The sequence below is a fragment of the Zonotrichia leucophrys genome, chromosome 2, assembly GCF_028769735.1.
Source record: "Zonotrichia leucophrys gambelii isolate GWCS_2022_RI chromosome 2, RI_Zleu_2.0, whole genome shotgun sequence".
Lineage (NCBI taxonomy): Eukaryota > Metazoa > Chordata > Aves > Passeriformes > Passerellidae > Zonotrichia > Zonotrichia leucophrys.
This window is the reverse complement of record NC_088171.1, coordinates 62,221,022-62,235,885: the sequence shown is the minus strand read 5'-3', so window position 1 is coordinate 62,235,885 and position 14,864 is coordinate 62,221,022. Positions and strand designations below refer to the sequence as shown.

The 14,864-nt window shown below is 40.2% G+C and overlaps 1 protein-coding gene across 2 annotated transcripts in view; it reads left to right on the top strand.

Moving 5' to 3' along the window:
* Positions 1-14,864, top strand: part of E2F3 (E2F transcription factor 3) — a 42,074-nt gene that overhangs the window by 24,504 nt on the left and 2,706 nt on the right. The window contains exons 2-6 of one of the 2 annotated variants that reach the window (XM_064703408.1): positions 6,013-6,124; positions 8,566-8,785; positions 9,381-9,541; positions 12,005-12,117; positions 14,427-14,562. In XM_064703408.1, coding sequence (XP_064559478.1) covers positions 6,013-6,124; positions 8,566-8,785; positions 9,381-9,541; positions 12,005-12,117; positions 14,427-14,562 — 742 coding nt within the window. Of the gene's footprint in view, positions 1-6,012; positions 6,125-8,565; positions 8,786-9,380; positions 9,542-12,004; positions 12,118-14,423; positions 14,563-14,864 lie in introns of both variants that reach the window. The other variant, XM_064703407.1, reaches the window with a different exon arrangement.

The window sequence follows — 14,864 nt, the reverse complement described above, 5'->3', positions numbered from 1 at the left end:
CTTCAGTCTTATGAATGGCTATGAGTAAAACAGAATTTTAAGGTCATGTTTTCATTAAAAGTGCCATTCCTGGTCTTGTTCCTCTGTATGGGACTGCCTGCTTTCCGTAGGGAAATAATACTTTAGGAAGACTTGAGAGGACTTAAAGAACTTTCCTTTTAAGGACATGCTTTGTTGTCTTTTATGTGCAAATAGTTTAAATCCCAATTATTTATTTATTTTCTTATTCTTTCCTGAAACCTCTTAAATGTTTTACCCTGTCAGAGTTAACTACTGAAACTGGGGGTGGTATGGTACAAATTACTGATATCTGTGTGTAGACCACTGGGGTAAATATTTCTTCATGGAAGATGGAAATCCCTCTCCCTTCCAGGAGTTTGAACTGCCAGTTTATTTCTGCTGAGAAGTGAGACAAGGGGTATGAAATGAGTTGTCAGTAGGAGCTTGAAGGCAGGAACTCTGAAGCTTCTCTTGCATCTTTTTGCTGACCTGGGGTGTTTCTTTGCTTGTGAGCTGACCGGCAGAGCTGAGCCCCTTCCCTACTGAGAGCTCCTCTGCTTTGCTCTCTGTGCCTCTCCCTATTTTCCAATCTTCCCGAATGTTTGCCGTGCCCTCAGCTGGGTGCAGCCCTCTGGCAGACTCTCACAGCTCTCCACATACCTGGGTTTGTTCATGTGAGTGTGTTCTGAATGCTCAGCCTGTATCCCTTCATTCAGTGGAGACGTTTCCTTAGTGTATGAATATTTCTCCGCATTCACCCCAAGGTGTCTTTTTTCCTTTACTTCCTCTCCTGTATTCCTTCCTCATCAAGCTCTAGTCTAATTTACCCTTTCATGTAATATATTTGCTTTCTTCTCTGCAGCTCCTGACCTCTGGAACAGCTTTCTAGAGTTCATGCCTCCAGAACCTCAGCTTTTAAAATGTATGTTTTAGTGACTGCTTAATTTAGAAAATGTAGAAGAAAGAAGAAAGCCTGTGCAACGTGTGTGGGGATTGGTGGAGAACCTATGCTATGGCTTCCTTGCTGCGGTCAAAATTTATCTGTGCTCGCTGGAAGGGCTTGCATCCCCTCCCCAGTAATATCAGCCCTGTGGTAAAATACAGAAAAGCTGCCATTTTATCTGCCCCTAGCAATTGTAATATCTTCTAGAGACTACGCCAGGCTTAGTCATCATCCCTTGCTCAACTTGCCCATCTTACTGCTAGCTCTGAGACACCCACAGCTGAGGCCTAAGACACATTTCTCTGCCTTGCTGCTGATTTCACTGTCAGCTATCACTTAATACAAACAATTTATTCCTTACCATGATTAGTTGTTTCCAGTCTTCCTGTTTGTCCACCCCAGTCGACCATAAAGTAGAGTTTCTTTTCAGCTCCTCATCCCATTGCTTGTTTGGAATAAGTTTTTATCTTCTGTCCCCATCTCAGCAGGCTTTGTCCCAGGTTACTTTTGTTCTCATTCTGAGATCAACTTTTGTCCTTTTGTATTTAAGTCAGACTGCTGCTCCTCAAACACACCTTGAATGCTTGATAGGGAGGCAGGGGATGTTGATAGGTCTCAGGACCTCCATGAAGATGGGATGTGCAGAGCCTGGGAGGTCCAAGAGCTGTGATGGGAGTTTGAAGTGGAATTTGACATTTCACATTTGTAATGAAAGTGTACTGGCTGCACTTCGCCAAAGGACTTTGAGTTTAGAGTTTTGGGGTAGTAGAATATGCCCAGCTCATTCCATTATGTTCTTGCTGAAGCCTAATGGGTGCAGCAATATTTCAGACAAAAGATTTTCAGAAGGTAGCACAGGTAATGTAATGTAATTTTTCTTAGGTCTGTCTCTTGCAAACAGTGCAACTAACTTGCATCCAGTAAACAAGCTGAGACACACATCTAGCAGGACCAATTCTAGTGTGCATACTTTGGCAAAGTTATTCTCCATGATTTTATCACTGGAAAGAATTAAAAAGTGTTTTACTGCTTCTTCCCTCAAACTTACAAACATAATTCTCAGTGTAACTAAGGCTTTGGTTGGATATGATGCAGTCCTCAAAAACTGATGTCTGCCCCACCTGGGCACTTGCTCTGCTATCTTGACAAAACCTTGTGCTGGCTCTTACCTGATGCTTAGCCTTTACTTGTCTGTTACAAGGTACACTCTGAAATTTTTTCTTTATATCTAATTGCTGCCAGTTTCTTTGCCCAAGAGCTGAAGTTGATTGCTGTGTGACATGACAGTGAAGCTGCTCAAATGTCAGACTGATGCTCCAAGGCCCATGGGTGGGTGTCACACTGCTTCTCCTCAGCAGCTCTCACTGCAGGCTTATCAGCCACCCAGCAGAAAAATCATTTCTGTTTTGGAGTAGGACTAAGTTACTGCTGGTGGGGACCTCTTGAACCAGCTTTCTGGGGGTGCTGATGAGGACATATCAATCAGGTGCTGCCTGCACCAGGAGAGCAGGGGTGGAGGGAGGATGCAGAAGCGGTGGTGTCAGCAGCCTGATAGACCCAGGTAGCCATGAACTCAAACCAGCCCATTAAAGGGATTGGGCTATAATTTCCCATTTGCACCTTTTCCACCCCTTTTGTCAATTAATTAATACTACACTTGCTCCTTTTCTTCTCTTCTATAAGCATAACCAGCCTCCAACCTCCTCTTGAAAGTTAATCCATGAGACTGAGTACTGTAAAGTGAATTGCATTAGGTCCTCTGTGCTTGAAAATACTTAGCTTATCCTGGGAGTTTTTAAACTATTTTCCTCTAGAGACAAGTGTTCTTAGGAAAGACATTCTTGTGGGTTTGCCTCTGATGTGGATTGTGGTGGCTGTCTAGGTTTCTTTAAAAAAAAAAAAAAAAAAGGATTGAAGCTAAAAGGGCAAACCTACACAGGACTCAAGGTGCCACCAGTTTTTAGTGGTCTGCACTGAACAGTGGGTCTGTAGTTGTATCTGTGTCAGGGATTGCTCATAGTGTTGGAAGAAAACCTTGAGTTAAAGCACTTCATGCCACAATTTTTACATCTGGACCAAGGGGTTGGGTAGGTATCTGGTTTAGCTTAATGGGATGCTTGCTTTCCTGTTACTTTTGTGTCTCTTGCTGGAAAGTATCAGTTTGTGGCTTACCTGTCTCATAGCTCCTTTTATTTTATGCTCCTTTCACTGTCTCCCTAAAGAATCTGAATTCCCATTTCTTGCACTCAGGTTTCATGTCACTGAGGAATCTTTAGTCCCTTTGCTTCCTAAGTGTCCCTGTCATTTGGGAAGCTTTGTGCTGGTGTCCTTTGGCTTGTTATGTCTTAGCAGGTCCCTCTTACCATGTCAGATGGTTGGGGATTGATCAAGTAATGCAATAAGGACAAATAATATTAATTTGTATAAATAGTGTAAATAGTGAATATAGTGCTGTAGGAAAAATAAGTGACTCAAATCAAGACTTTTTTTTAAGAGGCTCACTGATTCTGCTGATCACAGATCTTGAGATTTCTGAAGAGAAGCCAGATATCGGAAGGCACTATGAATAATTTTGGAGATGGGAGAGAAACTGTCAGTCACCAAGGATCTCTAGTGCAAACAAAATAGCACTAGGAAATCTTCAATCCGTAATTCATTAAAGTAGAAATTGAGAGAATACTCCACTTCAGTCCTGCATCTTATCAGTTATGAAGTTTGTAAAACAGGAAGGGGAAGCAAGGACTTGCTGAGTGACGTGTAACATCTGGCCAGAAATTAAACATTCCTCAGTGTTTCCTAAAATTGCTTGTCAGTAATCAGGATCTTTTAGACTCCACTAAAATATTTTGCTCTATATATCTCTCAGGTTTGCTGTATGCTTTGTAAACTAAAAAGCATCTGTCTTGTGGATAGCTGTCATGTGGTATTTTTTTCACTAGCCCTACAGTGTCTGTAGGTGCACTGAGCCTGACAAGAGTGCGGTGTTTGTGCCAGCCCCAGCAGATGCAGGCAGGCTTTTGCTGCTCTGCAACCAAAGGATGCTGTCTGCATTCTCTCAGATTATTTGAAGTTCACGGGAAAATACTTATACAAGTCTTTAACCACAAAAGCAGAGGCAAAATACTGTTGTTTTTGTCTTGCAGACAAGTTGAGACAAAAAGTTTTGATGTATAATCCAAACCTAAGTTTCTCTTCTGATGGAGAGAGTTGCAAATCTCTGGATTTTATGTTTTAAGCATTACCCCTCCTTCTCACACCTGGTTTTGAGATTCTCTTTTATCTTTAATTGTATCCCTTTGGCCTAGTCTTCCCACGCCCTGAATTGTTCCCTTTTTACCCCTCCTTCCTTTGCTGTTACAGTTCTCAGGGTGGAAAAACACTTGCATAAAAAAGTGTGAAATGTATTTCTCTCTGTGGAATAGCTGTAATCTTAATTTAATCCAATTACATTGGCTAAACATATTAGCTGGATGCTTTTGTTAACACTTGACCTTTTGGGAATCTGTGTCCTTGGATTACAGAGCTGAACAGAGCAGAGGTGTTTCATGCTATTGAAAGCTGCCATCAGTGGTCTGCTGGGAGTGTGGTGCCTGTGTTGGTTAGAAAGATGCAGTTTAGATTTGCCCTGTTGCCCCAGTGAATTTTATGCCCCTTCACACAAAATGCGGAGAAGAGTGGCTTGAGTGCTCTGCATGTGCTGTTACACCATGGGCTTGTATGAATTTCATGTGCTTTAACTTGCCTTTTAATAAGTCTTGAGGTTTGCAAGCAGAGTCCAACAGAAAGATGTTATTTAGCTATCCATAAATAAATGCATATAAATTACTTTATTTAGAGCCTTCTGTTGGTCACAGATGCAAAGTAAAGTGCATAAGACAAATCCACAATACAGAAATACCTGTCTACAACTCTATAGCAGAACGTATTGTTTTGTCTTGGTTCACTGAGGAGCGAGACATTATCCAGCCCCGTAGGGTGAATCTTAAAAAACAAGCAAATAATGTACTCTGAATTGCTCTACCTAACTGAATAAACAACATTCTTCAGGAACAGTTATTTGTCTAAACTTGATTAGACATAAAAGTTCTGTTTCCTGTGTCTTCCAGGTAATGTGCTTTCTATTGTTAGGATAACGAGTATCCCCAGATTTAATTTCAGTAACCTGAGTGGCAGGGAAGGGTATAGAATTGTTTCCAAAGATAGTATATTGTGTTTCTGTCTAGGAACAGAATTCATATTGGTGGTGGTTTTCACTGCAGTTTGCCTGTGTGCTGCAAAGTTTAATGGTTTCATTCACTATTTTTGTTATTCAAGATGTGTTTCCTTTGAGCTGAATGCAACATTTAGCAGATTTTCAGGCTTTGTCTAATACTACTTTTACTCCACCTTACTTTAATTTAGGCAGCCCATGTCCTAGTTAATGTAAAATAAATGTAGTTGTTGTGCTTTCAATGAGGACAAGTTTTTGAGAGGCAGAGGAGAAGACTTGTCCAATGCTGCTCTTGGTGTCGTGTCATGTAGGAAGTTCATAGTAGTGGAAATTATTGGTCCCCTCAAAGCCATCCTCTCAGACAGTGAAGGGAAAAATATAACTTGCACTAGCACTACTTTTGCAGAAACTTAGATTGATATAACAAGTTTTTCAAAGGAAATGTAGCTTTATGGATTCATACATGTGGATGCTTGAGAGGATGTCTTTGTTTTTCTTAAATGAAATGTTCTTAGCTCAAGTGAGGGCTGAAATCTTTCATACCTATTCAAGAAAGTCCAGACTAGACTGAAATATACCATGAAGTGGTCACTCAGCTTTTCAAATCTAAAAAAATTGCTGAATTTTCAAATTAAAACCTCATCAACCTAGCTTTTGAGTGATATGTTTAAGTCTGCCTTAAGATTCCAATAAATATTTGGATTCCATTGTGATGCATACGGGCTATGAACCTGTATTGATACCTTGGTGTGAAAAGTTCACCACTCTCTGCCTTTCCTGCAGTCCCAATAATGTGTTTGATAAAGTGAAATATACTTCTTAACAATGCATTAATGTAAATTTTCTTTTTTTTTAACAGGCAAAACGAAGGCTGGAGCTAGGAGAAAGTGGCCACCAGTATCTTGCAGAAGGACTAAAGACTCCAAAGGGGAAAGGAAGAGCTGCAACAAGAAGTCCAGACAGTCCAAAAAGTAAGGGAGCTGGTAACATGCTGTCATCAGTCTGCCTTACCTAGCTTAGGGTGTGTTTATTGCTGTCCTCACCTAGATGTGCATGCAACAAACTCAGCCCCCTAGCTGGGCAGTGGACAGCAGGTTTGCAGCATGCAGGGGTTGCTGCAGAGCTGCTAAGAGGCTGCAGAGGCTCCTGGCTGCCAGGTGTGTCCCTCTGCCTGCTGGGCAGCCTGCATTCTCTCTGCCCAGGGCCTCCCCTTCAGCCAAGGATGTGATGCTGGGGTGCTTGGAGAGGTGGATGCTGAGGAATGAAGGTGCCTGATGGGATGGCTTGCACAGTTGTTAGGCAAGGCTCATCAGGCCTGCCTCCTCCTTGGCTGCTGGAGTTACAGCAGCTGCCTGCCAGGGCTTCTTTCCCTGGGCAGGGATTTGCAAAGAATGCGAGCTGTGCCTCAGCAGCACTGCATGAAAAATGCTCTTTGTGGCATCTGAGCTGCCTTCTGTCCCTGCAGTGGGGCTCTGGATACTGCCACTGCCTAGTTGCTCTGAGTACTGAATTTTGCACATCTGCGTTGCCTTGGGAAGTGGGCTTCTTGCAACAGAAGCTGGGGGCTGTGGCCCTGCTGTCCTGTTTGGGGGTTTCAGCAGGAGAGTTAGGCTGGCAGGGGGAGCCAGGTGGGGCAAGGAGAGGACTGGGGCAGCAGTGGTAGTGATGTCAGAGCAAGAGATGCCAAAGGGCCTTCCTCACCAGTCTGCTGTTTCTATTGAGGCAGATAGGAGAAGTGAAAGTAGTTAAAGATAGAAACTTAAATCATAGGAGTTAAACAACCACAGTTGATTTAATTAATCTAAATTTCATTAAGCTATATGAAGCCTATTTTAAATTGAAGTGGGTTCTTGTAGAAATTCAGTACTGTTTGCTGCACAGGATGCTGCTGCAGCATTGATAAACTTGTACAAAGAATTTGGTGTGGGATGAAGAGCAAAAGCCATTTTAGGTGGGACTCCAGCCACTTCTTGCCATTATTACTCTGATCCTCTTACACTTTTCTAAGCCCCAAACAAAACCCCAACAAACCAACCACCCTTGCTCTAAATCCACAAGGTCATGTAAGTGATGAGAATGAGATTTAGATGAGATGTTGGGAAGAAGTTCTTTCCTCACAGGGTGGTGGGGCACTGGCACAGGTTGCCCAGAGAAGCTGTGGGTGCCTCATCCCTGGAAGTGTTTCAAGGCCAGGCTGGATGGGGCTCTGAGCAATCTGGTCTAGTGGGAGGTGTCCCTATCCATGGCAGGGAGGGTGGAACTAGATGATCTCCAAGTTCTGCTTCCAACCCAAGCCTTTCTATGAATATTCTTCCATTTCCTAGAGCAGACAAGCCCTGAGTCTACCCAAAGAAGTACAGCTAGCTGGTTCTCTTTGCAAAGATGCAATGTCTTGATTTTCACTGAAAAGCCATTGTATTCTTCAGAATATTTCAGGGTAATCTAAAGGTTCACTCTTCAGTGGGATTTTCAGTTTTGACTGACTTCTGCAGTTTAATGTATGGCATGACTCTTGAAAACATGAAAAAGACCACCAAAATCAGCCCAAGTTCTACCCTGCATAAAATACTGGAAACAAATGAATGGTTTGAGATGTACCAGCCCAGCAGACTTGTAATAATGGCTGGCTCATTTCCCTTGACAGAGAGGCCTTGAACATTTAGAATTAGGCATCATTCTGATCCAAGTGTTTAAACTCTTAAAAGCCCATCTGTGAAGTATACAGATGCTGCATTTGTGCATGGAAACCATGAATTGGTCCAAGCCATTTGCTGACTTCTAATTTAGAAGCTATGGATACTCTGTCCCAGTTTGAGCGTTGCTTGGTTATGAAGCAATGATGATTATAAATTGTTATTTTATATCAATCTCCTCTAATTCACTTGAGTTTTCTCAAGCTGTGGAGTCTGACACTGATGGAATCTGTCATTGTGTTCACCCACTGAAGTACACCTAAGTCCTGCTTAATTGCATATGAAGCACTTATCTCACATGAGGGGAAAATCAAACCCTGATGAAAGCTGGCTATCAGACTGATGAAGGAGAGTCACAGGGGATTTTTTGGGTTTGCTGCCAGGATAAATAGATACTAAAACTACTATTATGAATTCACATAGTAAAAGCCTAAGCAGAATATTTCCATATGTATCTCTCAGACTGCTGGAAATACTTGCATTTTAAAAAATGTATATATTTGCTCATGTACCTGTGACTTTTGGAAAAGTACATCTTGAAATACAAATACATAGTGGTAAGTTGTGTCTTAATGTGAGGTATGAGAGACTTCTTCAGTAAAAATGAAAGAAGTAACTGTAATATATGTAATATATGTAATTTCATTTTTGGTTGCTGCTTTCAGAACCAAAATGAAAAAAAAAACTGATTTAACTTTCTTTTTCCTTTTCCTTCCAAGCTCCAAAATCTCCTTCGGAAAAGACTCGGTATGATACATCCCTTGGCCTTCTTACAAAGAAGTTCATTCAGCTGCTGAGCCAGTCTCCTGATGGGGTCCTAGATTTGAACAGAGCAGCAGAGGTCCTCAAGGTGCAAAAAAGGAGGATTTATGATATCACCAATGTACTGGAAGGCATCCATCTCATTAAGAAAAAATCCAAAAACAACATTCAGTGGATGTAAGTATTCATTATCCTTCTCCATCCCTGCTGGCTGATTTCACTATCACAGGGCCGCAGTGTTTTTCTTCTCCCACCTTTCGTTCTAACACTTTGCTCCAAGCAATTATCCAAAATGCCTTCCAACAGAATAAAGTCCTATTTTCTTGAAAGAATCTATTCTGTTAAGAAAAGTTTATGAAAAGCATTTGTCAGGGAAATTAGAAACCAGCACTTTGTTTGAAAACTGGCTTAATTAATTTACTTGTGCATGTGGAGTAGGTTTTAGGTATGTGTCTCTACCTACTGCCTTCTATGGTAAAAAGTAAAAAAATAAAAAGTAAAGCAAATAAAAAAGTTAGGCTGTGGTTAGAAACAAGATTTTGGAAGTAGTGGGAAATATTCAACTCTTACATCTTGGTGGCAGTTCCAAAATGTGCTGTTGTGATAAAAAGATGCTTTTTCTGGAAAGCATCATTTATGTTGACTCACTAGGGATGGGTTTAGGGAGAAAGGACGAAGAACTTCATCTGCAGTGTAAAACTCTGTCTCTCCCCTTTACCATGGTGTAGGGTCAGCTTTTACAGAATTCTTCCTTCCTTCTGTGTGTCTGCAGGGGCTGCAGCCTGTCCGAGGACGGTGGGATGCTGGCGCAGCGCCAGGGCCTCACCAAGGAGGTGACGGAACTGACTCAGGAAGAGAAGAAACTGGATGAGCTAATCCAAAGCTGCACCCTGGACCTCAAGCTGCTAACAGAGGACTCAGAGAATCAGAGATATCCTTTTTCCCAAAGCCTCAAAGGTGCTCAGCCTCCTTGCTGTGCCCTGTAATACTAGGAGACTTCCTCTGTGTGATGTCATTGAAAGAAAGCATCAGAAGCTTCTAGAAGTTGAAAAGGTTTTAATGTGGTTTGATATAAAAGCTGCTTAAGCTGCTTGAACCGGCAGTGCTTCTGGAATGTGAAAAGGAAAAACCAGAAAAGGTGATACATGAAGGAGACTGTTAATATTTGTGTTCCCCTACAGTAGAACCAAGAACTTTTACTGATTAATGAGTGAGGATATCCAATAGCCCTGTGTTTTTTTCAAGTCTAGAGGAAACTGCAGTTTTATGTGTTTAGAAATTATAAAGGCGTAAAGAGAGTCTCTAATCAGGTAACAGTCTTGTTTACTCATTATTTTTTTAAAATTTATTTCACTTTAAATATAAATTAAAGGCACAGAGAGGAAAATAAAGGGGATTTGGTTTAGTATTAAACTTGCAACAAAGTTTCAGATTCCTCTGGTTAGAGAATCAATAACAAAATATAGATAAAACTTCTATGAGCTCTCAGAATACCTTAGGCTGAATTATTTAATGTAATAATTGCAAAAGGTTCATATGACTTATTTTGGCTGTTAATGCTCTTTGTAATTAACTGGTTAATTACAAAGATTTTTTTCTTGGATTTCCCACCTATTAGCAATACAAGAAAGCATTTTATCAAATGCTGATATGAAAACTTATTACTATATATAATAAATAGTGTTCAAGTAGCATCTAATAAAGTAGATTTATTCTCTGTTCTGAAGGACAGGAAGTAACTATGGGAGTACCAGTAAAAAGAACTTTAACTATGTGAGTGTTGACTTTTGACTGGATTTCACAGACATTTTGATGCAACCAAAGATCACCAAGTGGAATGGGGAGTAGGATCAGTACTGCCTTTAGCAAAGAGTATAATCCATGAAGAGACATAAGCAAGACAAAGCTGAACATGACAGTTCTGAATTTTTGTAGCACTGAGTCCTGTGGGGATGAACTCTGCCTTTGCAAACCTTACTTAATGAGTGGCAAAGGCCTTGATAAAAGCCATTTGGGTGAAAGATGATGGCCTGTCACTTTGCCTCCTGACTTGTTTGATCCAAGATAGATGCAGTATGTACTGGAGCTTGGGCAGTCTGTCTTGCTGTACTGCTCAGTAACAGCACACACTCACACCACCCAAAATGATGTATAATAAGTCAGGCTTTTTATTCCCCTGGCATAAACGTCGTGCCAGGTAACAGATGACAAAACTAAAGAGCTGGAGCTGTATGCATGTGATCATGGCCATTTCACAGTTCTTTTCAGAGCCAAAAGCACTTTAACATCTCAGTTACATGGATCAGTATGTGAGGCTTCCCCATATAGCAACCCCCAAAACACTGACATTTTGACAAATACTTGTTGAACAGCAAAGTATTCATATTTGTTCTGTGCTTATGCAGAAATTGACATTCTGCACTCTAGAGGTTTACAGTAGCTGCTTAAACAGGCTTTAAAAATAATTTTGTATTATATAAATTAATATATAAATATATGAATGTTGCATAAATGTTTGTATATTTATATATATTTTATATAGGTTTTATGTATTATATGTTTATGTTTGCAAAGCCCCTCAAATTTAAACTGAAATTAGGATTTTTGTCAGCCTGGAGAAGAGAAGACTCCAGGGAGACCCTATAGCACCTTCTGGTACCTAAAAGGAGCCTATGGGAGATCTGGAGATGGATTTTTTAACAAGGACATTGTTGTGAAATGGCATTAAACTGAAAGATGGCGGGTTTGGATGAAATATTAGACAGAAATTCTTTACTGTGAGGTTGATGGGACATTGGCACAGGTTGCCCAGGGTAGCTGTGGATGCCCCACCACTGGAATTGCTCCAGGCCAGGTTGGATGGGGATCTGAGCAACCTGGTCTATTGAAAGGTGTCTCTGCCCATGACAGAGGGATTGGAAACAAATGATCTTTTGAGGTCCTTTCCAGCCCAAACCATTCTATGATTCGATGATGCTGTGTGTGCACTTCTATAGCATGCATCTATAAATTTCCTATACACTTTTCCAGTGATTTTCAGCTCTCTGCATGTTGATAGCAAGTGCATAAAAATTTTTGCTTCATGGAGTCTGTGAGTAGTTTCAGATTGTTGAACCTGAGCTTCTGTAGTTTCCCCCATATAGAGGAGGAGAGGGAGGAGCAGTCAGCACAGAGAATCCCTTTTGTTCCCTGAGTGGTGGCCCCAGCTGTGACATCAAAGGGAAGTTCTCACAGGGCTTCACAGTGGCAATCACAGTGTAGAGAAACAGAAAACCTTGGGTTAAGAGCTTTGTTGAAAATTGAGAAAATGGAAAAATAATTGAAAGACTTCTGCCTTTTCTAATAGTGTGAGTGTGTTGTAACCTGGGATGGAAAATTCCTTAACACTGATTACATTAGCTTACGTGACGTACCAAGATATTAGAAAAATTAGTGGCCTTAAAGACCAAACTGTTATAGTTGTGAAAGCTCCTCCAGAAACAAGACTTGAAGTGCCTGACCCAGTGGAGGTAAGGAGAATCTGGCATTTCCTGCCTGGTTACATATAATTTTTCTGCAGATGCAGCATCTCCTGAGTCTTACTGTGATATGTGCCCACGTACACAGTCCTATATGCTTACACATTTTAGGGATGTTTCTGTAGAAAAGGAAGGGGAAACTTTAAACATCAATTCACACAGAACAATTATTATTTGTTCCTTTTCACTCACTTTCATATTTCTTCAGAGTAATCAACACTATTTACAGATATTTTCTTTTGCTATGCTTTACATAAAGAGAAGCTCTCCCTTGACAATTGAAATTTCCTTGGTTTTTTACAATGTCAAGTCTTTCACAAGAAATTCAGCTTTCTTATCTTAGTTAAAAAGTTAATGGATAACTCAATGCCTTAAGCATCTTGACAATGCATATAACTGATATCCTAATTTATTGAAGCATGTTTTCATGTAGGAATTTATTTTCTGAAGTACTAGAGGTATTGTAGAAATTTGTGTTTTACTCCTAGAACACATTCTTGCCCTTCCTTCTTTCATCATCGTCTTTGCTTCATTGGCACTCACTTTAATTCTCACTTGGGAAGATGGACCCACGTATGTTGGGCAAATGGGAATAATTTGCAGGAATGGCTTGGTTAGAGATTCAAAAATGTACCTAATTTCTTCACTCAAGGAGCAAGCAGAGATGGGCCTAACCCCACCAACACTGCAAATGTTTTGTTCATGGCTGTGCATTAATCTTTCATCCCTACACCAGGCCAAGTGAGCTCAGCCATACCTGCTGCCCTGTGGGCAGGATCAGACTCTGGATTCCCTGTCACTTTTTTTCCTAAGATTATTCTGCACTTGCTTAGACCCATTTTGGTTTCCATCCTTCTTTTTTTCTTTTCTTTGCCTTTGTCCTTACTTTCCCCTTTGAACCTTGTTGCAGGTTCTGGCAGGAAGAATAAATCATTTTGTTGCAATGAGAAAAGGATATCTTTTATCAGTATTCATAAATATGTACTGTTATTGTTGTTTGCTTTCCTGTTTCTTTCCCCTGGGCATTTTGCTTTGATTTTTAATTCAGCGAAATCAGGCAGGCAGAGAGAGATGCACACGATCGTTAAAATTAGTGCTTAGACCTCCCTTATCCTCTGTGCCCACCTTATTTAATTTTCAGCTTCAGGCAGTAAAGTCCTATTTCTTTCTGTCACATGCTATTACATTCCAGTGTTCATTTTTTTGCATACCTCAGTCACTCAATAGTACCTTCCTTCTCCAGCTCCTGCTCTTTACATCTCCTTTTTCTCCAGTTATCTGCAGCATTGCCCTAAGTACTCTTTTAACTGTTTTTTCTTCCCTGGCAAACCCCCATTCATTTGCTGTTCTCTGTGTTTGTAAATGCTGTCTGTTATGTTACATAACTGTCAGAACCCAAATAATAAGAGGAACATTTTGTCAAAGGGCACAAAAGGAAATATTTTAAACAAGTCTGCAAAGAGGTACCTAATACCTATATTTATGCTTTTTAGAAAACTATTGATGCAATACAGCAGCAGCAGGTTTATTTATAACCAGAGTAATTTATGGTTTTCCATCATAACACAAAAGAGCAGCTTTGCAGGTTTTCTGTGGCTGGATCATGTTGGTTTATTGCATCAGTGTGTGAAAGTTAAGAAAAGTGTAACTTCTTGCAACAAATTAGCAGTTCCTATTCAGAACCACCATTAAAATCACTGCCTTGAGGGGGAAGAAGAACTTAAATAAGTAGTTTGGGTGAAGAAAACAGCATCGGGTTTGGAGTTATGTTCTTTGGAAATATTGCCTGATAAATAGGTGAACTTAGATACAGGTGTCTGAGTTCAGTTGAGTAGGTGCTGAAGGCCCTTGGGAAAGTGGGAAAGATGTTTTGGCATCTTTTTAAAGTAGAAACATTTATACAAATACATCCAATATTATTGTTATGAATAATAATAAAGCCTGTGACTTGCATCCCACAGTTCCATTCCATCAGAATGCTGCAGGCTATTGTGGTTATAAGAAAATGCTTGGAGTTCAATCCTTTATGCCTCCTTTCTTATGATATGACACACAAAAATGGTGGGATTTTGACATTTGTGCATGACAGCGGAAAAAGTTTTTATGTTCTAGTCTGCAAGATACATCAGCCAAACCTTTCACATCTTGAAAAAAAAAATAGCTTGGTGTTCTTTTCAGGTTCTTTTGATTATTAAAACAATACTCAAATATTCACAGCCCAGTAAGAATTTACTCAGTATCATCAATATTTTGTTGTGTTCATTGGTGTAACACCATTCTGATGTTTGTTTTGTTAGCAGAGTGCATTGATACATTTATCTAGTACTCAAGGACCTATTGAAGTTTATCTGTGCCCAGAGGAAAATGATGCCCTCAGTCCAATGAAAACCTATAGTCAGGACCACAATGGAAATATTTCCAAAACCATTTCCAAAGGTAAAATTATTTCTTTGCACTACTAATGGCCTTTCTTCAAGCTCACATTAAAGGTTTCAGTTTGAACTTTGGATTTCCAGTTCTTTTTCTTTGGCTTTATTTTTCTAAGAAGTGGAAAGCTAAGGTATCGATTTTTCACTATGTATTTCTGGTTGATATAGTCAGAAATAAGTTTTCATTTGCATCATTTCTTTAAAGTAAGTTTTCTGTTTGCATATCGTATGTAACCAAAGTGTATGTAATTCTGAAGAAAGAGACAATTGTGTTCCTTTTAAATTTTCAAATAAACAGTAGCAGTAAAG